Genomic DNA, 26,509 nt, shown 5'->3' with positions numbered 1-26,509 from the left:
AACTGCACAAGGCAGGAGGTGGCTTTGGCTGTTCCACTTAAGAAGGGCTGGGTTTGGGGATGGCAAGTGGCTATTCTGGCACCTTGGGAGGATAAACTGGCTCTGGGGCAACCCAAGCTTTGCAGGGAAAGCCACCAGCCCAGGAGGGATTGGGACTGAGGGTCCCCACCACTTCTATCCCCTGCCCCAAGCTCTGCATTTCAGACCCTGAAGTGCCCCTAGTCCTGGCCAAGGCAGGGACTTGCCAGTAACAAATCCTCCCATCCCAAGGCAGGGATGGATTTAAGGAGCCTGGAGTGAGATCCCACTTTCCTGCCGTTGTGCCCAGGGCCTTTTCCACCCCTACTCCACAGCCCGGCTGAGCAGAAGGGGATGGGACACCCCAGTGCAGCCCCCATCCCAAACCCCTGCTCTCTGCCAGCCCCAGGCACCGTGGCTGCAGCAGGAAAATCCTCGCCCTGCCCTGGTGTCCCTGAGGGGCAGCAGTGACAGACACCGAGTCTGGGCAGAACCCGGGGATCCACAGAGAAATCAGGCTGGGAAAGGAAAGGAAACACAGAGCACCAAACGATCTGCAAGACTCCAATTCACTCTCAGGGGTGCAGAGAGGGCCCCTGTGGCCCGTACAGCCCCGGGAATCATACAGAGCTGCAATATAGAGATCTCTCTATGTATATATTTATAGGTATGTATATATTTATAGTGCACTGCATTTAAAACAGCCGGGCCTGCTTCTTCAGCTCGTTCCTCTTCCACAGCGCCAGGCGGTCGAACTCGGCCATGGTCATCCCGAAGATCTGGTAGAATTCCTCCTGGGACAAGTGCCTCTGGGGAGAAATGGGAGGCTGGGCCAGAGCTGGGCACCTTCCAGGAGGTCTGAGGGCACCCCCTGCCCGCTGGGACAATGGGGTGACACGAGCCCCAGCACTGCTCCCTCGGGAAAAGGGGAGGACCTGCCTCCCTCCTGCCCCTGCCACAGGCACAGGGGAGCAGCAGGAGCCCTGTGACAGTGCCCTGACACTCGTGTGCCCCTGAGCAGATGTGGAGACGCTCCTGACACGGCCACGAGCCCCACACACTGCGTGCCAGGGCCGCCCCGTGGGATCAGATCCCTCTGTGCCCTGATTGTCCCCAATGAAAAAGGCTCTTCTCACCTCTAACCGAGTCCTGTCCACGTCTTTGGGCAGCTGGTTCCTCCCCCTCGTCTTCACCAGGAGCAGCTCGTAGGGGTAAATCTGCACAGGGACAGGGACTCCGTGGGGCAGCCACGAGACACTTGGGGCACACTTGGCAATGAGGGCAAGGCCTCCCGCTGTATTTAACAGGGGTTGGGTGGCACAGCTGACTCCAGGGCTTGGGTGGGACAAGGAGAGGTGGGAACTGCTCTCAGGGTGACTCTGATCCACCCTGAATCTCCATGGTGGCTCTGGAACAACCTGCTCACTGTGCAAAAGCAGGAATGAGCCAGGCACGAGCGTGAGCAGGAAGGCACCAGCACAACCCCCCTGCTCTGCTCCTCACCCGGGGGACAATTCTGCTCAGCAGCACTTGGGACCTGGCAGGAGGGGAGGGACTCTGGTGTGAGCCCCACAGTGCTGGGATGGGGCTGCCAGGTCCAGGATGGAGGAGAACAGAGGCAGAGGGCAAAGCTTCCCTCTGAAGAGCCTGGGGACACACGGACGCACATCCCTGGCACTCCCGGCTCTGGCTGGTGGCCGCTCCTGGCAGCAGAAGGGTCTTACCTTGTACTCTGTGGGGAGAGCAGAAGGAGACACGTGAGCCACAGGAGCCCTCTGCTGTCACCACCCTCCCCCGCGGGGTCCCAGCCCTGCGCCCTCACCTCGCATCCCCCAGTTGACGGCGTTGGTGCTGTCGTAGTGGAAGAGCTCCGCGCTGGGAGGCTGCGGGAGGGGTGGAGAGCAGGGCAGTGAGAGGGAGGCTCCTCCAGACACCCGGAGTGGCGCCTCCCACGTCCCCAGGGGAGGACACCGAGGTCCCCACCCGCCAGCAGGGAAAGCGAGGCACGAGGAGGTGAGGTGACAAGCGCAGGTCACACGGAGGCAGGAGCAGAACTCCTGATCCCAAACAATCCCCAGGATATAAGGCAAAGCTCTCCTGCTGGAAAGCAACACCAGCATCCCTCTGGAAATTGCCCCATGGGAGTTTCAGGGCAGACACTGCCTGGACAGGGCACTTTGCACCCAAATAAATAATGATTATTAATGATAATAATAACTGTTGGATTGGCACAGGGCAGCAGTGACAGCAGGGATGCAGAGGAGGGGGAAACAGGACATCCCATGATGGAAAGGGAGCACTGGGGGCTTGGAGAAGCCTGGGACAGTGGGGGAATGCCTGGGAGAAGAGAATGGGGAACGCCTGGGAGATTGGGGAACGCCTGGGAGATTGGGGAACGCCTGGGAGATTGAGGAATGCCTGGGAGATTGAGGAATGCCTGGCAGCAGCAGGAGGCACTCACCCTGTGCAGCCCGTTCCTCCTGTAGGCAGGAAGGGAGGCCGACTTAGAAATGAGGGGATCTGCAAAGAAGCCACCAAAGGCCATCAGGGAAAAAGCAGGAATGAGCCTCACACGCCAGGACAGCCCCTACTGGTCCACCCTCTGCCTCTGTGCTCCCAGCTCTGTCTCCTTCCAGCTCCAGCTCATTTCCAGCCTGCCTTCCTCCCGTGCTGATATTCCTCTCCCCAAAACCCCTTTCCCGTGGCAGCCCTCCCACCTCCCCCTAGAGAGCAACACATTCTCCTCTCCCAGTTCCCCCGACTCATCCTCTGTGCCCTGCTTCAGCTCTATCCCAACCCAGGCTTGAATTCAAGGGCTCCTTCGTGGTTTCCCTTGTCCCCTCCCTGGTCCCAGCACCTCCTCCAGCTCGGGCTCTGCCCCCCGGGCTGGGGGCGGGCTCAGCTCAGGCACTCACCGCTGTCGGCCAGGTAATGGGTTCGGGGAGCTGCAAGGAGAGCAGAGCCGGCTGTCAGGGAGGGCCAAGCACCCCATGCCACGCAGAACTGCCCATCCCCAGCCCCACGGATCCTCCTTGGGGCTTTCAGGACCCCACAGGGCTGAGGGGCTCCCTGAGCGTCCACACCCAGCTCCGTGAGGAAGGAGAGCGTGGAATGGACAGAGCCATCTGTGCTGCCAGGCTCAGAAGTGCCCCCCCAGGCCCCCAGGGCAGGGCTGGGTGTCCCGGGGGCTCTGTGAGAAGAGCAGGGCAAGCAAGGCAGCCCTGGGGGGGCAGGAGGTCCCAGAGGTGCCAGCCCAAAACAGGTGACAGCACCTGGGCATGGCTGTGCTGCCAGATCCCCGAGGGATCCTTCAGCCATTCCGGGCTGCCCCAGTGGGCAATGCCCCCTCCCAGCTGGGGCACAGGGGATGGACGGAGCCCTCCAGAGAGGAAAAGACCCTCCCAAGCCCAGCTCCATGCCCAGCACCTCTCATCAGCCTTTTCCTCATCCCATTCCTCCCTCTCCACCCTGCAGATCTCCCGAGGGGCTGGGGCTGTGCCGGGTGGGACAGAGGGACAGAGGGACAGCCTTACAGCCATTGAGGGAGCCCTCGTAGCCCGCTGTGTGCAGGGCCTCCCTGCTGCTGGCCGAGCTGCGAGGGGGTGTCCAGGGGTCTGCGTAGGAGTTGGAGCGAGCCTTCATCTCCTCCCTCAGGATCAGCCTCCCGATGCCACTCTGGATCTGGCAGGGGGGAAAAGCCACCTTGCACTCTTCCTGTCCCTGCCCAGCCCTCTCTGGCACACCACAGAAGGGCACAGCATCCCCGGGCACGGGCTGGGCATCTCCTGAGGATGAGGTGCTGGGGTGGGGGTGCCTCGGCAGGGGGATGCTCTCCCCCTCCTTCAGAGCCCCTGCTGGGGGTGGCCGGGAGGGGACAGATGGCCGAGGGCAGCAGAGATGGTGGTGGTGGCACCTTCTCGGGTGGCAGAGCTGGGCTGAGCCTTCTCCCCAAGAGCCAAGTGGGGACACTTTGGTGCTGGCTGTGCCCAGCAGGGCTGGCACTCACCTTGTGCATGCCCCGGTCGTACCCATCCTCCTCGCCACCTGACGAGAACCTCCGGGCCCGGGGAGCTGCAAGGAGACACGTCAGGGGTCAGCTGGGGACAAAAGTGGGGGCAGGCAGGGAGGAGGCAGCCCCCAACTGCATGGGGACAGTTGGCTCCCAGACACTCCTTGGGTTTTGGGGTCACCTTGGCAGGTACCTCGGCCCAACCCCACTTTTGTGTCCAGACCCAACTGAAAATGGGGTTTCCTCCCAGAAAACGTGGGGCAGGAATGGGTTTTCCCTTTCTCCCAGGCCAAGGGGAATTTGTTACCTTTGGGTGAGCCTTGGAAGGACCAGTATTCCGACTCGGAGTGGTAGTAGGGATCTGGGGAGTAGGCAGGGCTGTACTTGGATGACTGCGCGATGTCCTCGCTGGTTTTGCTTTTCGTGGCTGCAGGGGGGTTGTCTGCAAAAGGAGCGGGCAGAGCCAAGGTGAGGATCTGCAGAGATCCACCCCAAACCAAGGCACATCCTCTCCCCTCCCCAGGACTGCCAGGGATTTGTGTCTGGGCCAGCACGGAGCAGAGCTGGGAATAATCGGTTTTCCGACTGCTGACACCTCCTCAAGGGTGCTGAGGCAGACGCTGGGGACAGGGACAAGCAGGGGATGTCACTGATGTGGCTGGGAAGGGACCCAAACGGCTGAGAGCCCACGGCACCACAAGTGCTGGCTCCTGCAGCGTGCTCATCCCAGTCCCACCAGTGCCACCGAGCTGCCTGTGCTGTCCCGTCCCCAGGAGGTGACAGAGGGGATGGAGGAAGGTTCAGACCCAGCAGGGATGGGGCTCTCTGGGTTCTGCCAGGGAAAGGTGGCAGCAGAGGGGTTCTGGCAGGGCTTGGTCCCCATGGCAGGGACACACAGGGTGCTCAGGCTGGGGACAGAGCCTCGACAGCACACGGGGGAGCCCGGGGTGAGTTCTGCCGCACCAGAGGCCAGGAGAGTGACAGGGGAAGGAGCACCAGGGACAGGAGGTGGCAGAGCCACCCCACACCTCCGGCAGGCACAGGGGACCCAGCAGGTACTTACAGCAGCAGGAGCAGGCAGCAGCGGGTGGTGGGAATTGAGCAGGAGGGAGGGGAGAGCCGGGGAGAGAGAAGAGACACAGTTACTGCTCAGGGGGAGCTGCTGTCCCTCCGGGAGCAGGAGCAAGCTGGGACAGAGCAAGCCAGCCCCACTGAGAGCCACCAAACACTGAGCCACCAAGCACTGAGGGCCACCCAAACACCCTCCCCAACCTGCAACACCCCCAGGCCTGTTTCATGCTGGAACAGCCACCCAGGATGGGCTGTGATTTTTCCTCCAGGGCTGCGTGTGAAACTGCAAATTGCTTTTTTCATCCCCTTTCTGAGGCTGCTCTGACTCCCTTATCCCACACCAAAGCCCTGCTCCGCCTCCCACAGCCATCCCTGGTGCCACTGCCAGCCTTTGCTCCATCCCTCACAGCAGGGACGCGGTCCAAAGTCACACCTGTCCCCCACCTGTCCCCCTCTCTGCTGCCCAGAGCAGGAGCATCCCAGCGAAGCCCAGCACCCAAACCCTGATGCCTGCCCCGTCTCCCAGCCAGCCCCTGAGCACGCCGCTCCCCTCCCCGGGGTGACACGGGGACAGGGACACGGCAGCCAGACCGTACCGTGCCGCTTGTAGATGGGCGGCTTCCTGTAGATGTTACTCTCGCCAGCAGCTGGTGGGAAAAGAGAGAGAGAAAGGGAAGAAAGAAAGGGGAGAGGGAGGTGAGTGTGGGCGTGCTGAGAGCGCGCAGGACACGGGTCCTGCGGGAGCCACCGCCCCCCCCACGCCACGCTTCCATCACACAGCCGCCTCCGCGCCCTCGGGTGCCCCGGGAGGGCACGGGAGCGCGGTCCCGGCGTGCCAGGACATGCAGTGAGCGCCCAGCGACAGCACATGCACCGCGGCGGCGGGCACAGCCTGCCAGCCGGGCACCCGCGGCGCGTTCTCGGGGTGCCAGCACCGGCAAGAACCGCCTGCGAGCTACCTGGGGCGAGCCAACATCAGCCAAAGCCTCTTTCCGCAGCAGAGAGAGAAAAGAGCGAGTCGGGAGGGAAAGCGAGCTGGAGCAGGGAAGGGGCCATCCATAAACCACCGAGCGGCAGCGGGAGGGCAGGGATGGGCAGGGCAGGGATGGGAGCGGAGCTGGGGGGAGCCTCTGGGTGTCCTCAGGGCATCAGCGATGCCCTGGGGAGGGTGCCAGGCTTTTGGGGCACGGGGAGATGCCAACAGCTGAGTTGGGGTCTGACAAACAGCCGGTGCGGGGTTCTGCCCCCGCTGAGGGGTTACGGGCAGCTCTGCCTGCTTCCCAACCCGCTCTCCCTTCCTGCCCGCTCCGTCCCCGTCCCCGTGGGCTCTGCGTGGCCGGGAGCGGGTGGTGGCCCTTACCTGGTGGCCCCCTGCAATCCCTGCAGAAGGGGAGCAGGCATCTGGCAAGCCCAGGAGAGTCTGGGGGGAGGGAGCGGCGGGCCCTAGGGGGAGTATAAAATAGTCATCTGTAGCGGGTGGGTGTGGAAACGCCTCTGGCAGACGCGCTCCGGCTGGTGACCCTGGGGGGAAGGCAGGGCAGGGGACAGGCTCTCACCAGGGCGCTCATCCTCGTGTGGGGAGTGGAGGGAGGGCGGGGAGGAGGAGGAGGAAGAGGGATGTTGCAAGGATCAAGCAGACTCCGGGCGGCTCTGGGACCTCCGGGTGGTGACGGGGGTGGGGAGAAGGAGGAGGGTTCAAGCCGTAGGTCCTGTTTATGGATGGCCTCTACCAGGGGTAGATCCTGCTGCCAGCTGGCTCTAGGCAGGCGGCGGAGCTACGCATGCGACACAGCGGGGACGGCACATGCGGGCATGCCACGGACACGGCGCTCCCGGGGCAGCGGGGCGCTCCGGAGCCTACCTGGGATGTGGAAATGCTTGGGAGCTTGGTATGAGGTTGGAGTGGAGGACCTCACATCTAACTGGCTATAGTAGGGGGAGCTGCGCCCGCTCTCGGTGCCTACGCGGGGCCGAGCAGAAGCAGCCGTGAGTGACCGAGAGAGAGAACAAGAGGCAGAAGAAAATGGGCGTTAAATGCAGCGGTGTTAGAACAGCGGGGGCCACCCGTGTGAGAGCGGGGTGACGGGGACGTGCGCCGGGCTGCGGTGCAGCGGTGGCAGCGACGGAGCGGGGGGAAGATTCCCCGCATCTGCGGAGGCGGAGGAAAGCCCGGTGCGGGGCTGGCCGCTGCCCCAGCGCTGCCAGGAAAGCCGAGCGTGCTGCAGAGGCAGTGACGAGCCCCTGGCGGTGCAGCGGGGCTCTCAGCCGACCTCAGAGCGTTCCAGTCCTTCCTGCGCAGCTCCAGAGGACAGGAGGCACCGGCCCCGGCACGCTCTGCTCCCCGCCGTGCTCCGGGCTGTGCGTGCATGCCCGTGTGCAAGGAGCTCCCTGGGCACAAGCACTCCCCTGCACACCCCTCCCAGAGCCACCAACGCAGCTGAGGGGTTTTCCCCAGAGCTGGAGGTCATCCCATCCTGCCTGAGCCCCAAATTCCCCTTGGCCTCTCCTTGCTGCTGGCGAGAGTTTGGAGAAGCAGAGGATGTGCAGAGCTGGGCACTGCTCCCACCGTGGGCAGCCCCCAGGCCTCCTGCTGCTCGCCAGATGAGAAACCACAGAAATCCCAGAGATATTTTTGTGATCCTCTCTCCACCTGGCGGCTGGGTTTGCAGCCCAAATCCTCACCTGAGCGGTAGAAATGGTGGGGGGACCTGGGGATGGTGGGGGACATGCCCTGGCGGCTGTAGGTGGGGGAGTCGATGTAGCCAGGGCTGGAGGCTCGCCTCTGCCGCGTGTCGAAGCTCTCGTAGATGTCCTGGGGTGGGGAAGGTGTGGAGAGCGGGGTTAGAGCTGGCAGGAGGTGTCCCACGGGTGGGGGTCCCTGCCTGGGGCAGCCCGGGGGGTGCTCTGTGTGTGACACTGCGTCCTCTGAGGCTGGAGGGGTCCCCAGCCTGCCCTGCCTCGCCCCTGCCAAGGCACGGGCAGCGAAGCCCAGGGTTTGGGACCAGTGTCCAGCCAGAGGTTTTGTGCCTGGAGATTGTCCCCTCCCCTTGAACTTGTTCCCAGTTACCGGCGGCTCCCTCCACGGGGCAGAAGCTGCACCCTGGGGCCATTCTGGCAGGGAGGGCTTTCACCCTGCTCTCCTTGGGGCCTGAAGGACACGACAGTCCCCCTCCCCATCTCCCCCACACCCTGGGGCAGCCACCAGCCCCGGGGGACGAGCAGCAGAGGCTCTGGGCAGAGGGACATGCTGAGGCTGCAGCAGGTGACAGACGCCCAGTGCCCAAGGGGCATTACCTGTGAGTATGGGGAGAGGGTCCCCAGGGACTGGAGGCAGCAGGAGGCAAAGTGAGGAGGAAAAGAGAGAGAGAGAGAGAGAGACAGCACACGGTTAAGAGGAGCAGTGACAGACTGGGGTCCCACAGCAGCTCGTGTTACACGGGGGGTACAGCCAGGGCAGGACTGGGCAGGGAGCCCCTGGCCAGGAGAGGAACTGGCAGGAGGAATCAGCAGCTGTCACCTCTGAGAGACCTCTCTGCAGAGGAGGAGGCACAGAGGGCCATGGCCACGCTGCCTGCACCATCCTGGGTGGGCTGCAGGACACCAGGCTTGTGACGGAACCTTGGGACGGGGATGTGAGAGGGGCTGCTGCCAAATCCTCTTCCAGCACCGCTTCAGGTGCCCCTCCTGTGAGAGCTGCTCAGACCCTCTCCTTCCATGAGCTCACCCAGCAGCCCCAGCGGGCTTAGTCCTGTGCCTGAGCATGCCCTCCTCACAGCCCTGCAGAAATGCACTGCCCCAGCCCCTTCCCTGGCTGCAGGGCCAGCACCCAGCCGGGCAGCCCTGCTCCAGAGGTGCTCCAGAGGTGCTCCAGAGGTGCTGTTCTGGATTGTCTGCCAGGCTCAGGGCTGTGAGGGGTGCATTCCCTGCCCATCACTCCTCTCAAACAGCCCTGCCTGTCCCTGCACATGCCCTGAGGTCACTGGGATCTCTCTGACTCTACAGCAGCGTCACCTCCACCTCCATCTCCGACCCTCCCCGAGCCTCTGGGAGAGGCCCTGCCCCACTCCTGCCCCCCTGCACTGTTCCCACTGGCACGAAGAAGCCCCCCACAGCTCTCCCCAGCCTGGGGCCCGTTCCTGCACATGCCAGCAGGGTTTCTGCAGCCTCGGTACCTCCCCATAGCTATATCTCTCCAGCGTCTCATCCGACGTGTATCTGTGATAGGGCTCGTAGGAAATGAGGTCAGGACGCTGCACTTCATAGATGGCTTTAATCTTGGGAAGAGCTGCCAGGTCTTTGTAATTAAGGATCTCATTATCCACTTTGGCCTAGGGAGAGGGAGAGACAGAGACAGAGAGATGGAAAGGAAGAGGAGGAGAGAGGGGAAGGGAGGCTGGAGCGCACAGTGTGGAGCCAGCACAGGGTGGACAGAGCCCACTGTCACCCCAGCAGCAGGGACAGGTAAGAGGAGAGGCCCGAGAGGCAGCAGTGGGAGGGCAGAGGAGCTGGGAGGGCAGGACTGTGCCCCCTGAGTGCTCCTGAGCTGTGCCCTGGCACCGGTGGCACAGCGTGCTGCTGGGACAAGGGGGCTTGTGTGTGCTGTCCCCAAATTCCGGGCTTGTCCCACCGAAGAGCAGCTCTGGCAGCTGCTGCTGCCATCCCTGGGGGAGGGGCAGGCTGGACTTACGCAGATGACACGGTTTGGGGAGCCGATGCTGGAGCCAGGGGGGGAGATGGAGGTTTCTGACGTCCTTCTGTGCTGTGGAGGCACAAAGGAGGAGGGCAGGTGAGAGCAGGGCAAGGAGGGGCCCCTGAGCAGGCAGAATTCTGGTTTGGGGCTGGATTTCACTGTCACAGCCTCAGCCACGGCCACCCGTCATCCTCTGGGCAGCCTCAGGAAGCCACTCCAGGTGTGGGCGCTGCCAAAGCAGTTCAGTTCCAGCAGGGACTCGAGGACAGTGGTGCCTGGGGTGTGCCACCTCACCCCGCTGCCTACCTTCAGCTTCTTCTCTGCTCTGGCTGCCTGCTTGCAGATGGGGTGCCACACTTCAGAGCCTGAAAGGCAGCAAAAAAGGGGACAGTTCAGCCCCACACACGGCCACCCCCTGTCAGGGGTCAGCCAGGTCCCCTGCCACCTCCAGCAGTGCCACGGGAACGTGCAGGGCAGTGGGGACCGAGTGTCTGTGATAAGGAACGGAACAGGGCAGGGGCCAAACCTCAGCTGGGACTGCAACCTCGGGTGGATTTGGGGTGGCCCAACCAGTTGCTGCTGGTTAAACCGGGGTGACACCGAGCTTGGGGCACCACAACCCCTCCATCCTTTGGGCTGGAGGGAGCAGAGGTTGGGCTTTGCCCAGGTGTGTGGGAGATGAAAAGCTCCCAGCGCAGGGGCAGGGCAGGGTTCGTGGAGAGCGATGATTTTTGCACAGCAGCCGGAGAGCAGTGGAGAGGGGGATCCCTGGCACTGCTCCACAAAGAGACCCTTCCAAGTGCCGTGAGGACCCGAACCCCAAGGCCCCCCCCACCCCAGCCATGCTGGCCACAGCCCTACCTGTCAGGTACATCTCCTCTCCCTCTGTGAACATCTGGTGGCAGCGCACACATCTGGCACAGGTGGGGTGGTAGTGCTTCCCTCCTGCCTGCACGGGCGAGCAGAGAGGAGCCCCTGAGCGAGGCAGGACACGGTGACCTGCCCCTGTCCCCTGTCCCCGAGTGACCCTGCCAGCCTTCGCTGCTGCCACCGACAGTGACGAGGTGAACAAACTCTCTGGGGTGGCCCTGGAGGCCTCCACATCCCATGGAGAAAACCAGAGAATGCTTCATCCCCGTTTGCAACCTGCTGGGCTGCGAGTCAGACCAGGAACTTTGTGCTCGCCTCGAAACCTTCAACACCAAGCAGAGCCAGGGGGTCCCAGACCACCAGGGACAGCGTCCCTACAAAGCTGGCACTCTGGGAATGGCCAAGACCCTCTGCAGCCAGGCTTTGCACCAGCTCTTCCTCCACACATTTGAAGAAAAGCAGCAAATTTGGCCCCAGGTGTCACAGCAGGGAAGCAGCAAAGGGAGAAGGATCCCAAAGGCCTCCGTGCCCATCACTGCCAGCTCCTGTCCCTGAAGGATCTTCCCTCCTCTGCTCCCGTTTCAGTGCTGGGCACAGGCTCTTCCCCAGCTGACAGGAAGCTGGGCTGCTCCTTTGGCTCTTCTGACAGGGCTAACAGCTGGAACTGGGAGCTCGCTCCTGCCCCAAGTGTCTGTCTGCATTTCAATTATGGGCTGGGAGCCAGCTCAGGGCAGGAGGAACCTGGGCTGGTATGGCTCAACCCTAAAGAACTTTTTACTCCCACAATAAACCAGGAGAAGAGGGAGAATAATTGAAGGTGGCAGAGGGAGGATGAGGCTTTTGCCTATAAAGAAGAGGGTTATGATAGTAGGGGGTGGAAACAGGAGGATCAACAGGGAAATTTGCTGCAAGGATAACTGGGATCCTGCCCATCAAATCAACCTGGAATTCAGTGTCCTTGGGGTGCAGATGGCAGTCGGTCCCTCCAGTTTATGCCAAGAATGAGTGGAAGGTTTCGGGACAGGCAGGAGGGTGAGTTTGGAGAGTTTGGACCTCTCTTCCTCTCCTTGCAGTGCAGGGAGGGGCCAGCCCTGTGCCAACCCAAACCACTGCATGTGGAGGGAGGCTGGCTGCTCCCCCAGGAGTGTCCCAGCCCATTCCCAACCTTCACTTCATCACACACCTTCTCCAAAAGCCACCCCAAACCTCAACACCGCAGAACTCCTCCAAACCATGCACAAAGCTTGTTCCCATTATTCTGGTTATTATTGCAGCTGGTGCAAGGCTGGTGGGGCAGGGAAGGGACCTGCTCATTATCACTTGGGTCCCTTAAAGACTCATTAATCATCCGAGCCTGGCTGGGCAGCCTGGAGCAGTTGGGAACAGCCTGGAGGCTGCCAGGATAGCACCAGGAGGCTCCTCAATGCCTAAAATTCCTTAAAGGCACCCTTTCCATTTCACACTCTGACAGAGAGGACAATTCAAGCCCCGGCATTCACAGACTGTTCAATACTGGGAGCAGCCACACCCCGGGGAGGCTGAGGAGCCCAGGCTTCCATCCCTGGAGGAGTCCAAGGCCAGGCTGGATGGGGCTTGGATCAACCTGGGACAGTGGATGGTGGCCAGGGGGGGTTGGAATGAGATGATCTTTAAGGTCCCTTCCAACCCCACCCATTCCATGATTTGATGACAGGAATCCCAGCCCCCCTCTGGCTCCTCTCCCCCTGCTCCCAAACCAGGTGACACCACCCTGCTGACACCCCTGGGTGCCTGAGGGTGCTCTACCCTGGCACAGGGCTCTTGGGGGGCTGGCAGTGCCCAGGGGAGGAGCAGCAGCAGGGCTTTGATGCCAGGGCTTTGTCCTGCTCCGCTCAGATTTGCTGAGCCGTGAGCTCGTGCTGGGCAGCTGCTGCAGTGCTGAGCTCATGCTCCCAGCAGGGCTGGCACTGCTGCCCCAGCCTGGAGTCAGCAGAAAGCTTTCCCAGGCACACACAGCCCCCCGGGCTGGGCAGAGGTGCTGGGAGGCTCCTGGCAATTTGTTCCAGCCTCGGGAGAGGTTCTGTGGGCAGGCTGGAGCTCCCAGCCTGGCTGGCAGGACAGGGAGGGTGATCCCTTCTTGGGGGACTGTGAGTGAAACATCCTGGGACACCTCTCAGCAGGCTGGAGACTCACAGAGCCACGGCCACCCCAGCCCACACCCAGACCCATGGCACCTCTGATTTTGGGATGCAGCTTCCTGTCACTGCGACCTGGGGCTGGCAGAGCTGTGGGAGCCCTTCCCTCCTGCTCAGCCCTGTGCAAAGGGAGGTCTCAGGAGTGACTGAGCACAATTCCAGCATTGCTGCCTCCCTGTGCCATCACAGGGTCTAAAAAATCACACCAGGCTTCCTTCTCTGTGCCTCCCGAGCCTTTAAATTACCCTCAGGCTGGATTTTCTGGGTTTTTTTTTTTTTTTTTTTTTTTTTTTTCCTTGCCAGCACTAGGACAGAACAGAAAGCATGAGAGGAGACATCACTCCCAGGAGATGGGAAGGAGCAGCCCTGATGGACCTCTCTGTCCTTCCCCAACACCATCCCTCACCAGCTGTGCAGCCCCACCACTGCCCAAAACACATCCCACAGGCACCTGCACCCGTGGTGGCATCCCTGGGGAATCCCTGCATCCCCCTGTGCCAGGGTGAATCCCTGGGGAATCCCTGCATCCCCCTGTGCCATGGTGAATCCCTGCATCCCCCGTGCCATGGTGAATTCCTGCATCCCCCGTGCCAGGGTGAATCCCTGCATCCCCCGTGCCAGGGTGGCATCCCTGGGGAATCCCTGCATCCCCCTGTGCCAGGGTGAATCCCTGCATTCCTCTGTGCCATGGTGAATCCCTGCATCCCCCGTGCCATGGTGAATCCCTGCATCCCCCGTGCCATGGTGAATTCCTGCATCCCCCGTGCCAGGGTGAATCCCTGCATCCCCCGTGCCAGGGTGGCATCCCTGGGGAATTCCTGCATCCCCCTGTGCCATGGTGAATCCCTGCATCCCTCTGTGCCATGGTGAATCCCTGCATCCCCCGTGCCAGGGTGAATCCCTGCATTCCTCTGTGCCATGGTGAATCCCTGCATCCTCCTGTGCCATGGTGAATTCCTGCATCCCTCTGTGCCATGGTGAATCCCTGGGATTCTCTGCATCCCCCTGTGCCATGGTGAATTCCTGCATCCCCCGTGCCATGGTGAATTCCTGCATCCCCCGTGCCAGGGTGGCATCCCTGGGATTCTCTGCATCCCCCTGTGCCATGGTGAATTCCTGCATCCCCCGTGCCAGGGTGGCATCCCTGAGAATTCTCTGCATCCCCCCATGCCATGGTGGCATCCCTGGGATTCTCTGCATCCCCTGTGCCATGGTGAATCCCTGCATCCCCCCGTGCCATGGTGGCATCCCTGGGGAATCCCTGCATCCCTCCCTGCCTCTGCCAGAGCAGCTCCTGCAGCCCAGCAAAGCCTCCCCCGGTGAAGGGGGACCCCCTGCTCCGCTTTCGGCCCTGCCAGGGGGTGTGCCAGGGGATGGCTGCCCACGGGAGGGTGCTGCAGCCCCGCAGGCGGGCTCGGCAGCGGTGTGGGATGCGTTTCCAAGGCAACAGGCAGGCTGCCGGCACAGGGATGCGCTCAGGGGAGGGCTGGGGACACCCCGAACCCGGCACGGCAGCAGCTGCTCGGGGCTGATCCCCCACACCCCCAGACAGGCCCCAGCAGCCCAGGCCACCCTGACTCGGTCGTGACAGGTCCCAGCAGCCCAGGCCACCGTGACTCGGTCGTGACAGGTCCCAGCAGCCCAGGCCACCGTGACTCGGTCGTGACAGGCCCCAGCAGCCCAGGCCACCGTGACTCGGTCGTGCCCCGAGCTCCAGTGTCCAAGCGCTGGTGTGGCTTCCCCCTCTCCCACCCTCCACAGGAGGTGCTCAGGCTGTGACAGAGCTGCTGCAGGACGAGCCACGGCCCCCAGGGATGGAGGGTGCCACCCTGCCACGCCTCCCCAGGGCATGTCCCTGGCACAGAGCCGGCGTGGGGCGGCTGCAGCCCCGGCACTCACCTCCAGGACGCGGCCACTGATGTAGCGGTCACAGGTCTCGCACTTGATGCCGAACTGGGCGTGGTAGTCGGACTCACAGTACGGGATGCCATCCCTTGGGAGGGGCACAGAAGGGGTGAGTGCCAGCTGAGCCCCTCGCCGCGCCCCCAGCCCCGCGGCCAGCCCGGAATGTCGCAGCACGGTGGCACTCACTTGCTGATGTACTCGCCGGTGAGGATGACCCCGCACGTTTGGCACTTGAAGCAGCTGACGTGCCACTGCTTCTCCAGGGCCAGCAGGGACTGGCCCTGCTTGATCTCCTCCTTGCAGCCGGCGCAGTCTGGAGGGACAGGAGGGGATGTGGGCACAGCAGGGACACCCACAGCTGCTGGGCCTCCCCGGCTGGGTGACAGCCCTGGCACTCCCCTCACACCCAGGGGAAAGCCCTGCCCCGGAGCATGATCCAGGGATGACGCTGTTACAAACACCCTGGTCCTGAGGCAGCTTCGTGGGGATGATTTCATTATGGAAATCTGTCACCTCTGCTTGTCCCCAGCACAGGAAAGCTGCGACCTCTGAGGTACCGCTGGCACCCAGCCACAGCCCTGAGCTGGGCTTCCCTCGGGGTGACCAGTCTGAGCCAGGCCAGCTGGACATCAGGAAAAAATTCTTATCTGAAAGAGTGACTGGGCACTGGAATGGTCTGCCCAGGGCGGGGCTGGAGTCACCGTCCCTGGCTGGGTTTAAAAAAGCCTGGACGTGGCTCCCAGTGCCAGGGTTTAGCTGTGGGGTCATAGGCTGGGCTCGATGACCTCAAAGGTCTTTTCCAGCCTGGTTCGTTCTGGGATGGGCTGTGGGAGGGCCCCGCTGGCCTGGCAGGTGCCCAAGGGTGGGAAGTGTCTGGCAGAGGAAGGGCTGTGCTGTCCGGCAGCCGCGTCCGGCCCCGCTGCGCCGTTCTCCGGCCTCCCTTCCTCCCCTGGCTCCAAAGGCTCCCAGCAGGAAGCACACGGGCCTCGGACCCCTGACCTTGACTCCTCCTTGTCCTCTCCTCCCCCGGGGCAGCAGGGCTGCCTGGAAGGGGTTTTCTTTAACCCCGTCCCTGCCACGGGGGAAGCAGGAGCAGCCAGCCCATCCCAGGCTGCTCCGTGCCAAATCCCTGCCTGGAAGATTTCTGACTCCAGGAAAAACGCAGGATCTGTTCCCTCATCCGGGTGCTGCCGGTTTGGGGTTGTTTGCAGGGCTGGGGCTGCAGGGAGGGGCTCGGCATCCTGCTCCTAGGGATGCCCTCCCTATGGAATGTGCCAGCAGCCCGCACAGCTCCCCTGGCACCCTGCTGGTGGCAGTGCCAGGGCCACCGGGGCGGGGAGGGACAGGCTCCGTGTGCCTGCAGCTGCCATGAATAAGGCATGGTGTCCTCAGGTAACCCTGCTGCAGGGCCGAGGAGCGCCAGCAAGGGGATGGGGAGGGAGAGGAAGGCGGGAGGGAGGCAGAGCCTGGCCCTGGGCAGCTCCGGGAGCCCACGGGGGGAAATGGGGCTATTCCTGTCCTTTGGCTCCGTTCAAACCTGCCACGTCCCCTCCATCGAGGGCTGGGGGAGTGAGGCAGCTTGGGGGGCTCACAGGGGGTCCATCAGCACCGACCCCACCTCCACCGTGGTGACTGGGTGACAAGGACCACGGGTGACAGACACCCAGTCCTGGCTCTGGCCCGGGCTGCAGGACTCTGTGTCAGGCACTGACCTCCACGGCAGGTCCTCCCAACCTGGGGTCACAAGCAAGGCCAAACCCACCCTAAAGAGCTTGTCCATCGCTCCAGCTGACTTTTAGGGGTTCCCTGGGGTTCACCAGGGCAAGGGGATGAGCAGAAAAAAACCTTTCAGTGCTTGCAGACCCAGCAAGGAACGCCAGTGCTGTGAAAGTCCCAGGAGCATTCCCAGGGCAGCCACTTGGACACAAGGCAAGTGACTCAGAGCAAACCCAGCTCCAGAACCTCCCCATGAGCTCAGACAGCGCCTGCCAGGGTGGTGGCACCTGCCCAGGTCACCAACAGGCCAGGGGAGTTTCCAAAACCAGCTGCAGTCCTGGGTGGAGCTGCAGGACAGCCCCGTCCTTCCTCCCAACCCTCGGGGACACCCGGGGCTCTGCGGGGCTGCACGGTGACCCCAAAGCCTGTCCTGTCACCGCCTCCAGGGACCCTCGGCCCCTCTCTGTGTACCCACCACAGCACAGTGGCCAACTTACGGCTGGGCCCGTGGATCTTGATGGGCTTGGTGCTGAGGAGGGAGTGGGAGCAGTTTTGGCAGACGCAGTCCTTCCCGCTGAACGTCACCTTGTCTCCGATGGGGAACGGCTTCCTGCGGCCAGGGACGGGCGGGGAGGGGTCAGCAGTGCCCCCGGGAGCTCCGGCAAGGCCTTCTCCGAGGGGCCACCAGCCCTCGGTGACAAGTGCCACTCACCTGCAGGTGCTGCAGACAAAGCACTTGGGGTGGTAGGTCCTGCCCAGGGCGGAGATGACCTCGCCGGTGATGAAGTCCCCGCAGCTGTCACAGCGGGTCCCGTAGAGCTGCTGGTAGTCGTGGGTGCAGATGTACTCCTGGTTCTTGAAGAAGAAACCCGACTGGGCCAGGTCGCAGCCGCACACTGCGGGGAAGGACACGCAGCCATCGCGGCAGGTCCGGGATCCCCGAGCCACCCCCGCCGCCTCTCCAGCCTCCTGCAGGTACCTCCGAGGGTTTCCTTCCCTTCCCAGCCCAGCTCTGGGGCCTCCCGCAAGATGTCAGTGTTGGGCTGCGGGATGGGGCCGCTCCCACAGGGAATCCCATTGCCGGCAGGGAGCCCCTGCACTGCAGCGCTCCTGCGCCACGCACCAACGGCTTGGCACAGCCCGGGCATCCCCTCCCGGACCTGCTGCGCCCGGCTGGGGCTCGGCCCCTCCGTTTGGCACTCTCGGGGTGTGAGGAAGATGAGGACAGGGCTGGGAGTGCCCTAGGGACAGCTGGGCAGGGGTGTTGTCCATGCCACCTCTGTGACGAGCCATGTGCCCTGCCCGGGACACGGAGCCGTGCCCTGACGGGAGCAGCTCCCGGGAACTCTGGGCTCGGAGCTCTCCCTGCTTGTTTTTCCATGGGTGTCCAGCCCAGCCCTGCTGTGGGAAGCGTGGGTGGTGCACAGCCCGTCACAGTAATCCAAGCAGACATGGCTCACCCTCAGCATCACCTCCCTCCTACGGCCTCTGCAGCCAGAGGCACCTGGAGAGCAGCAGAGCCTGGCAGGGGAGTGGCACAGGGGCCCGGGCACGATGCCCATCCGCTGTCCTGCAAGGTGACAGCGTGGGGAAGGGACCACAGAGCCACTGAGCACCCGCTGGCACAGCCCACCTTGGTCTCTGTTTGTCCTTCTGTCCTGTCCCCGTAGCTGTGGGGCAGCCCCGGGTGGCAGGGGACGGCTGGGCCCGCTGCTGCAGGGATGCAGCTCCCGTCCCGTGCAGCATCCCTGGAGCTGGGGTCCCCAGCAGGGGAATTCGGGTCTCCCAAACACCCTGTCAGCAGCAAGGGACAGGCCAGCAGCTCGGGGACAGCATCAGGAAGCAAATGCAAGATAAAACGGGGCTGCTCCGTGCCCTGTTTGCTGTGGGAACAGCACATCCCATGGCTTCACTCCTGTGCCAGCTCCCGGGGACACAGCAGGGACAGGGCTGGAGCCAGCCAGAGGTGGCAGGAGGTGAGAGCTGCGAGGGAAGGTGAGACAGGAGGATTTCCTCTCATTATTTATTCCCTTTCACTTGGAAATCGGGCAGTGAGCTCTGCCAGGCTCTCCCTGCTGGCTCCTGCTCCCTCTGAAGCCCTCTGAGCTCTTTGTCTGCATGCTCAGCTCCTGCTGGCTCCTCCAGGCCGAGCTGGGGAAGGGCAGCATGCTCAGCACGGGGCCCTGGAGGCGCAAGTCAGCCCTGAGGCCATCCCGGGACAGATCCCCCTTCCCAAAAATCTGGGGCTGCCCACCCCACGGGGGGACAGGGCTGCAGCAGGGTGGGGACAGCCCGGGGAGTGCAGCCAAACCCTCTGCTCCCTGGCAAGGAGCAAAGTGTGGCCAGGGGGATGGGGATTATGCTCAGCACAGAGCAGAGGCCTTTAAAAAGCCCTGGAATGGGGAATTTTGCAGCCTGCAGAAGCTGGTGGAGAGCAGCTGCTCCCATAAAGGAGCTGAGGAGCCCTTCAGCAGCAGCAGCAGCTCTGCACCATGAGCTTTACAGCCCTGCAGCTCTCCCCTGCTGCTCCAGGAGGATCCAAAGAACCTCTCTGCTCCACTCCTGCCAGCCCTGGGGGGCACCAAGTCCCAGCTGCATGCCATGGGCGGGTGGCAGGGATGTCACAGGGATGTGCCAGCCAGCCCCAGCTCTGTCAGGAGCTGCTCTGGGCATGTCCCCACCTCGCTGCCTCTCAGCCAGGCTTGGCAGTGCCTCCTCCCCCTGCTTTAGGAGCGGCTCAAGGACACGGTGGGCCCCCCCCAGACACAGATGGGCACGTTTGGGACCTGCAGGCTGCCCCAGGGGAGTGACACTGGGCACCCAGTGGTGTCGCTGCCTCTGGCATCGCTCAGGGGCACCCTGTGCCACCCCCCCTGCAGCTGCCACCCCAGCTGTGTTGACCACACCTCAGTGGGCCAGGTAGGTCTGTCCCCAGGGCTGTGGGACATCCTGGCCGGGAGCTTTTTGGGGAGCCTTATCCTACCTTGGCAGGTGAAGCAGCGGATGTGGAAGTGGTTGCTCTGCACGCGCACGACCTCGCCCTTGCAGGTGTCCCCGCAGCGGTAGCACTGGATGGCAGAGGAGCTGCTGCCGGGGGTGTAGGGGTTCTGCTGGTAGGGAACTGCTGGCAGAAAGGAGGGAGAGCAAAAGGACAGAGGGGAAGGGTCTCCGTTAGGATCTGGGACACGGCCGGGTGTCACTGCACTGAGCTCAGGCCGGTGGCTGTGACGTGGCCAGGCCAGCACTGAGGGCAAGGGGCAGCACCCAGTGACTCTGAGATGGGAGCCCAGCCCTCTCTGGATTCGGGATTTCCCTGCCCCACAAAAGAGGCTCGAGGGCCTGCAGTGCCCAACTCTGTGCAGGGCACCCTGTCCCTGCACGGACCAGCGGGTCACAGCATCACCCCAGAGCTCCCCAGAGCTCTCCTGTCCCCACAGCAGGTGCAGGAGGACCCTGCAGGGCCCAGCCCCCACCGCTGTGCTCAGCCCTGGTGGCTGCTGACCCTCAGCGAGCTCGGAGCTGGCAGCAGCTCGGGAAGGAACTGCTGGTGTTTTTGGAGCTTCCACTTGTTTGCTTAGGAAGCGGAGGAAGGAGACATTTGTCAAGGAGCTTTCAAACATCACAGCCATCGAGTGCCTGGCCCTGGTGGGGCTGTCACCTCCTCAGCAAGGAGCAGCAGCCCAGCCCCACGGCTCCCTCCGGAGCAGGGAGGTTCTGGGAGGAGCTGGGGCTGCAGGGCAGGGCAAGAACCCAATTCCTCCTGCTGCAGACCGTGCTGGGCTTCACCTCCACTCCTCTCCCCCTCTGGGAACACCACGCAGGTGATGCCCAGCAGCCTCACCCCGCGCTCCAGGGTAAAACCCTCCTGCTCCCTACGGGCCCTTCTGCTGTCTCAAGGCAATTCCCAAACGGAGCAGCTCCTGCTTTCCCTGCCCCACCCGCGAGTGCCGGGGCTGGGCAGGAGGAGCCCCAGCCAGGCTGACACCACGCCAAGCACTGCAGGGTTTATTTGCTGTAAGATTTCCGACGGGGAGTCGCAATCTGGGCAAGTCGAGCAGCAGAAAGGAGGATTTCAATGGGCCAGAGCTTTTCTGACCCAGTGCTGAACTGCATTCCCAGGAACAAGAGAAGCAGCTGATTGAGAGCCAGCCTGTGAAGTCCCTCCAGAGCAGGGAAGAAGGGGCACAGGACAGAGGAGATCACTCACCAGAGGCTCCTCGCTCACCGAGGCGCAGATCAAGTGACAGGGAACAGAAACAGCCCATTATCGGCTTCAAAAGCCAAGCAAGAGAAGTCAAAATGACATTGAGAGTGTGCCACAGTAAAACCCCATTCCCTGTGCCAAGGGCCCAGAGCCACAGGGGCTGAACCTCCTGGAGCACGGCTCCATCCCTGGAGCTGCTGGGAACGGGCTGTGAGGGAAGCTCCCAGTGCCCTCCTGCAAAGCTCAGACTCCAGCCTTGACTTCCAAGAACTTCCAGGAGCTCTGGGCCTTCCCTTCCCTGCAAGCCAAGAGCTCTCAGAGGTACCTGAGGCACTAAAGGACACCAAGTGCCAGCAGAGGAGGGACAAAATGGGAGTCAGGCCTGGAGCTAGCCCAGCAGAGACTAATTAGTCTAGACCTAAATCACTCTGAGGTCCCAAACAAAACGAAGGGAGCAGGGAGCCCCCACCCAAGAGACGGCAGCCGTGGGAACAGGAATCCAGCACCCCCTGTGATGGTTCCTGGTGGTAATGGGTGCCCAGGAGCTCTGCAGCTGCTTGAGGGGACCAAGAGGATTTCCCAAGGCTGGAATAAATCAGGGATCTTCTCTGCAGGGGTCTCCAGCAGAGCAAGAGTTACAGAGCTGAGCCTTCCTCCCACGCACCCACAGCTCACACCCTGGCCCTGAACGAAGCCAAGCCCTGGGACACAGCCATGGAAATCCACAAAGCTGGGAGAGGAAAGCAGGACAGAGGCAGGGGGGAAAGCCAGGAATTCATCCACACTCCAACATTCACAATAAAGAAAGGGGAGGGGGAGACAAAAATAATAATCTGTGTCGGAACACGCAGGAATCACTTAGTGCGGGCTCCTGGTCTCCAGGGAAAACTTCCTGGTGGCCATAGCAACACATTGCCAAGCCCTTGCTTGGTCTGATGGGAGGGAAGCTCAGGAAAAGGAGCTGAGGATGGGAAAGATGCTTTTAGCCGTGCTCCAGAGCTGGATCTGATCCATCACTGCTGGCTGTGCCCGTGGGCACGGGTCAGGACCCGGCTCAGGGCAGCCTCACCCCTCCCGCTCTGTTCAGCTCTCCCCAAAGCTCCCTGATTTGTGCTTAAGCTCCAGGCCAGGCTGGAATTTTGTCCAGGAACATTGGTGCATTGTGTGCCTGTGTTCCAGGCAGCAGCTGCCCGCCTCGTGGCCCCGTGCAGGAAGTATTACACATCCCACAGCCCCGAGCACAGGGCCAGCCGAGCGGGGCAAAGCTCATTACACCAAATAATCCACTAATAACCTAAGTAGCATTAGTGGCCTCGCAGGCTGGGATGCAGCAGCCCTGGAGAGGGGGTGGGAGCTGCCCAAGGAATGCCATAATCTGCCCCCAGTTCGCTCAGAGCTGGTTTGGGCCAACAATTCACGGGTTTGTGCTCCACTCTCAGCGCAAAACACGCCCAGGGTCAGGCTCCTGTGGGGCTGTGCCCGTGTCCTGGCTGGGTTCCTGATGGGCTCTGGGCACAGCCAGGCAGGGAGCTGCCACGGGGCTGCGTGGGCACTCGACAGATTTCCCAGTGATCCAGATTAAGGTGGCACCTCCGGTCAGGGATTGCTGCCCCGCGCGGCCCCGGGGTCAGGCAGCGGTGGCCGTGCACAGCCAGCGTGTGAGCCGGGCAGGGGGACAGCCCCCAAACCCCCCCCCCAGGGCTCTGCAGAGCAGCTCTGCCCGCCAGGAGGGCACAGGGAGCCTGCCCAGGGGCTGCTCCCAGCTCACAATCCCCCCCGTGCAATCCCCTCCTTGGCTTCGGGAGGGCCAAGGGCCTTGTTTGGTTTCCTGTGCTCTTCCTGCCCCGTGTGCAGCCCTCCAGCAGGCAGCAGCAGGATGGGAAATGCTGAACCTCTGGAACGCTTTGAGCGCTTCAGGAGTGGAAGGATAACGGGGGAGAGTTTTCCATCTGCCTCGCGGGGTTTGCTGCTCACCACCAACACAAATAGCAGAGCACAACAAGCTCAGAACGAGCTCCACCAGCAGCTTGGGTCCCCCCCCCAGGCAGCCCCAAACCCCACAGCCCCACATATCCGAGCAACAGCAAACCAGGGGCAGCTTCCCATGAGCACCCAGAGGCGTTTCTAAAGATCCATCCCTCCTCCCTTACTGGGAGCAGAGCAGGTGATGCTGTTTCCCCACCCATTTCCCTCTTCCAGCCCATGGGCCCTCCAGGGAGGAGCTGCTCCAGGTGGGGCTTGGATCATTATCCACAGGTAACTGGAAATTCCCACCCAGCCCTGCTGCCAGCACGTTTGTGACACAGCATCTCCACGGGAAGATGGGCATGCCTGGCTTAATTAACAGCAATTAACACTTACACAATGCTGGGAGAGCCACAGGTGAAGGGGACTGCGGCAAAGCAAAGCATTCACCCTGAAATTAAAGAGAGGCAGTGCCACCACCACGGGAAACTGAGGCTGGTGGGTGCCGGGGGGGGATGCAGGGAGTGAGAGCTGGCACCTGCAGCAAAGGGGTGCCAGCGTGGGATGGATCCAGCCCCTGGAATGTGGAGGGAGGTGTGGCTGTCACCATGGGAAGGATCCAGCCCCTGGAATGCTGGATGCTGACAGATGATGCTGGCAGGAATCTCCACACCTCCGTGGGTGAACTCCCTTCCCAGTGCCCCCCAGTGCCCCCCAGTGCCTCCCAGTGCTGCCTGGCAGTGAGCAGTGTCCCACCCCATCCCCTGCAAGGGTCTCTGAGGTTGGAAATCCTCTTCTCAGAACACCCCTGTGGGCGGCGGCACCAGCGCAGCACGGGGTGGGGAGGGTGAGGAAAGGTGGGCATTCCTGGTGGGAATTCTGAGTGGGAATTCCCGGTGGGCACGGCTGGCACACCCCGGGAAGGGCCGATTCCAGGGCTCTGGGGCTCGCAGAGGGTCGGGAGCGGGGCTGGCGAGGCTCAGGAAGAGGAAGCCCAGCCCTGGCAGCCCTGGAGGCGTCAAGGCTGAGGGGCGGCAGTGAGTGGCCGGGAAGGAATTTCTCTGGAAGCTCTGGAGGCTCAGGGAGAGGCCGGGGTGAAGCAGCGGGGATGGGACACAGCGTGCCGGGCTGGGGGGCACAGAGCGAGGTCCAAAAAAAAACCAAAAAACCACACTGCTGGGATGTGGGGACAAGGAGGGGACACTCCAGGAGCCCGCACCCCAAAGCCCCCCTGCAGCAGGGATTGGGGGAGCCGGCTCCGAGGGGGAGGTGAGGGGAGGATTTCCCCTCCAGCAGGAGCTGTGCTGTGTCCCAGGGGTGCCGGGGAGGAAGGGTGGGAACTCCAGGGCCACGGGATGTGGGTTTCTCATCAGCAGCGGGGCCAAAGGCTCCTGCCTGCTGTCCCTTTTTGGCCGCGGCCATAAAAACGCCTTGGGAAGGAAGGGGAGGACGGGCTGGGAGCCAGATGATGCCGGTGCTTCGGCAGGCACGGGAGAGCCTCAGGCTGTGTCCTGTGGGAACGTGCCTGCTCCAGACACAGGATGGGGATTTAACCAGGTCGGAAAAGCCCTTTGAGACCACGGAGTCCACCCCAGGTCCCTGCTGAGGAGGGGGCACTGGGGGTGCCAGCAGCACCGAGCTGGGTGAGGGGCCCAGGTAAAGGCTCAGCCAAATCACCCCTGACAGAAAGGAAGGGACCAGCAGCTGGGATGCTCAGCCCTGGAGGTGAATCTGAGCCCTGCACGGCCATCTCGGTGCTCAGGCCACTGCTTCGTGGAGCTCCCACGGATAAAATCCATTTCCATCAAGGACAAAATGCCAGATTTACCTTTGGACTAAAGATTTTTTTCTCTCCTGATCCTTCCCCTCAGTAAAATGCAGAGGCAGCACGTGGTTCCTTATTTGATATTTACATTTTTAAGCTGGGGAGGGCCGAGTGCTCCTGATGGGCTGAGGACAGGTACCAGGATCTGCTGTGGGACAGTCTGAGCCTGCAGCAGCTCCAGCTGCTCCTCCACTCTTTGCACTGGGCTGGGACAGTGGCCTGGGGGGCACTGGGGACCACCCAGCTCACCCAGAGCAGGCCCTGGGCTCTTCCCAAACCTGTCAGTCAGCTCGGAGTGTATTCCAGGCAGGATTATAACCCCCTCCAGCCCATGCCAGCCTCTCCTGGCTCCCAGGCAAAGCCATCTGTGGCTTACAGCCCTCCCCTGCCACAGCTCCTAATCCAGCCCTAATTAGATCAGGAGCAATTATTGCCCCCACCTGGCTCACACTGGCCCCTTGCCCCACACTGCTGCCACTCCCTGGGTGGGACACAGGACACAGGCAAGCCGTGGGTGCCATGAGGATGGCACCAGGGAGCTGGAGTGGCAGAGGGCACGGAGCTGGGGGTGCTGGGCCAGCACTGGCACCAGGGAGGGAGCTGGGAGCTGGAGGCAGGACTGCAGAGAGCGTGGCTGGATGTCACAGGGTGCCCAAACAGGTGCCAAAGCATCGTGGGGGCATGGCAGCACATTGTGCCAGGGTGGGAGCTGGGTCACACGGGGGCACGCTGCAAAAAGGGACAGGAGGGAGGTCAGAAACACCCAGGGGAGACAAAGGAGGGAAGGAGACAAGGAGAAAAATCAAGGGGATAGAAGGAAAACAAAACAAAACAAAAAAAACCCCAACAACAACAACAAAAAAAAAAAAAGCCAGGGCCCTGCCTGCACAGCAGAATTTGCTTCTGGCTGCGTTTGTGGAAATTATTCTCCAAATGAGTGTGGAGGAAGCTGTGATTGTCTTCCCATGCTGACCTGGCTGCAGGCAGCTGCCCGTGCCTGCCTGCAGGATGTTTACTTCCCACACAGGCGGGGCTGGAATGTGCCAGGGAAACCCAAAAACCCCTCCGGGGCTCAGAGCTTTTCACCTCCTCCCTGCAGGGACCCCCCCAGCCCCACTCCAGCAGCACCCTCGGGTGTCCCGAGGGATCTGGCATCAGCCTGGTTTGCTGGAGGCACTGACTGCTTGCTGCGGTTTTCCCAGATTCCCAAGAAAAAGAGGGAAAAGTTGCTTTTCTAGTTCTCGGAGCTGCGGGGAGATCTGATGACCTGAGTGCAGACAACAGGAAGGCACGGCAGAGCCGGGAGCTTCCCCAGCCTGGCGGCTGCGCGCTGGGCTGAGCAGGGCCGGGGAACTGGCGGCACCCCAGGAGTTCCACTGTGCCCCCGGAGTGCCCCTGCATCCCAGGAGTGCCCCTGAATCCCAGGAGTGCCCCTGAATCCCGGGAGTGCCCCTGCATCCCAGGAGTGCCCCTGCATCCCGGGAGTGCCCCTGAATCCCGGGAGTGCCCCTGCATCCCAGGAATTCCACTGTATCCCAGGAGTGCCCCTGCATCCCGGGAGTGCCCCTGAATCCCAGGAGTGCCCCTGAATCCCGGGAGTGCCCCTGCATCCCAGGAGTGCCCCTGAATCCCAGGAGTGCCCCTGCATCCCGGGAGTGCCCCTGCATCCCAGGAATTCCACTGTATCCCAGGAGTGCCCCTGCATCCCGGGAGTGCCCCTGCATCCCAGGAATTCCACTGTATCCCAGGAGTGCCCCTGAATCCCGGGAGTGCCCCTGCATCCCAGGAGTTCCACTGTATCCCAGGAGTTCCCCTGCATCCCAGGAATTCCACTGTATCCCGGGAGTGCCCCTGCATCCCAGGAGTTCCACTGTATCCCAGGAGTGCCCCTGCATCCCGGGAGTGCCCCTGCATCCCAGGAGTGCCCCTGCATCCCAGGAGTTCCACTGCATCCCCGGAGTGCCCCTGAATCCCAGGAGTGCCCCTGAATCCCAGGAGTTCCACTGTATCCCAGGAGTGCCCCTGAATCCCAGGAGTTCCCCTGCATCCCAGGAATTCCACT

General features: G+C 62.5%; 1 protein-coding gene across 6 annotated transcripts in view; it reads right to left on the bottom strand.

Moving 5' to 3' along the window:
- Positions 1-656: 656 nt before the first annotated feature.
- Positions 657-26,509, bottom strand: part of ABLIM3 (actin binding LIM protein family member 3) — a 47,686-nt gene continuing 21,833 nt past the window's right edge. The window contains exons 2-23 of one of the 6 annotated variants that reach the window (XM_053956929.1): positions 19,437-19,577; positions 17,166-17,349; positions 16,951-17,063; positions 14,924-15,050; positions 14,732-14,825; positions 10,650-10,737; positions 10,095-10,153; positions 9,786-9,857; positions 9,271-9,426; positions 8,393-8,422; positions 7,781-7,910; positions 6,960-7,058; positions 5,695-5,745; positions 4,335-4,454; positions 4,025-4,089; positions 3,552-3,699; positions 2,934-2,963; positions 2,480-2,538; positions 1,841-1,901; positions 1,743-1,750; positions 1,155-1,235; positions 657-827 (exon numbers count right to left, since the gene is read on the bottom strand). In XM_053956929.1, coding sequence (XP_053812904.1) covers positions 714-827; positions 1,155-1,235; positions 1,743-1,750; positions 1,841-1,901; positions 2,480-2,538; positions 2,934-2,963; positions 3,552-3,699; positions 4,025-4,089; positions 4,335-4,454; positions 5,695-5,745; positions 6,960-7,058; positions 7,781-7,910; positions 8,393-8,422; positions 9,271-9,426; positions 9,786-9,857; positions 10,095-10,153; positions 10,650-10,737; positions 14,732-14,825; positions 14,924-15,050; positions 16,951-17,063; positions 17,166-17,349; positions 19,437-19,577 — 2,030 coding nt within the window. In that variant the 3' untranslated portion in view covers positions 657-713. Of the gene's footprint in view, positions 828-1,154; positions 1,236-1,419; positions 1,751-1,840; positions 1,902-2,479; positions 2,539-2,933; positions 2,964-3,551; positions 3,700-4,024; positions 4,090-4,334; positions 4,455-5,694; positions 5,746-6,959; positions 7,059-7,780; positions 7,911-8,392; positions 8,423-9,270; positions 9,427-9,785; positions 9,858-10,094; positions 10,154-10,649; positions 10,738-14,731; positions 14,826-14,923; positions 15,051-16,950; positions 17,064-17,165; positions 17,350-19,436; positions 19,578-26,509 lie in introns of those variants that run through there. The other 5 variants (XM_053956924.1, XM_053956925.1, XM_053956926.1 and 2 more) reach the window with 5 other exon arrangements.

The sequence above is a fragment of the Vidua chalybeata genome, chromosome 15 (assembly GCF_026979565.1).
Source record: "Vidua chalybeata isolate OUT-0048 chromosome 15, bVidCha1 merged haplotype, whole genome shotgun sequence".
Classification (NCBI taxonomy): domain Eukaryota; kingdom Metazoa; phylum Chordata; class Aves; order Passeriformes; family Viduidae; genus Vidua; species Vidua chalybeata.
Note: the sequence above shows the minus strand (reverse complement) of the source record. Positions and strands in the feature narration are given on the sequence as shown.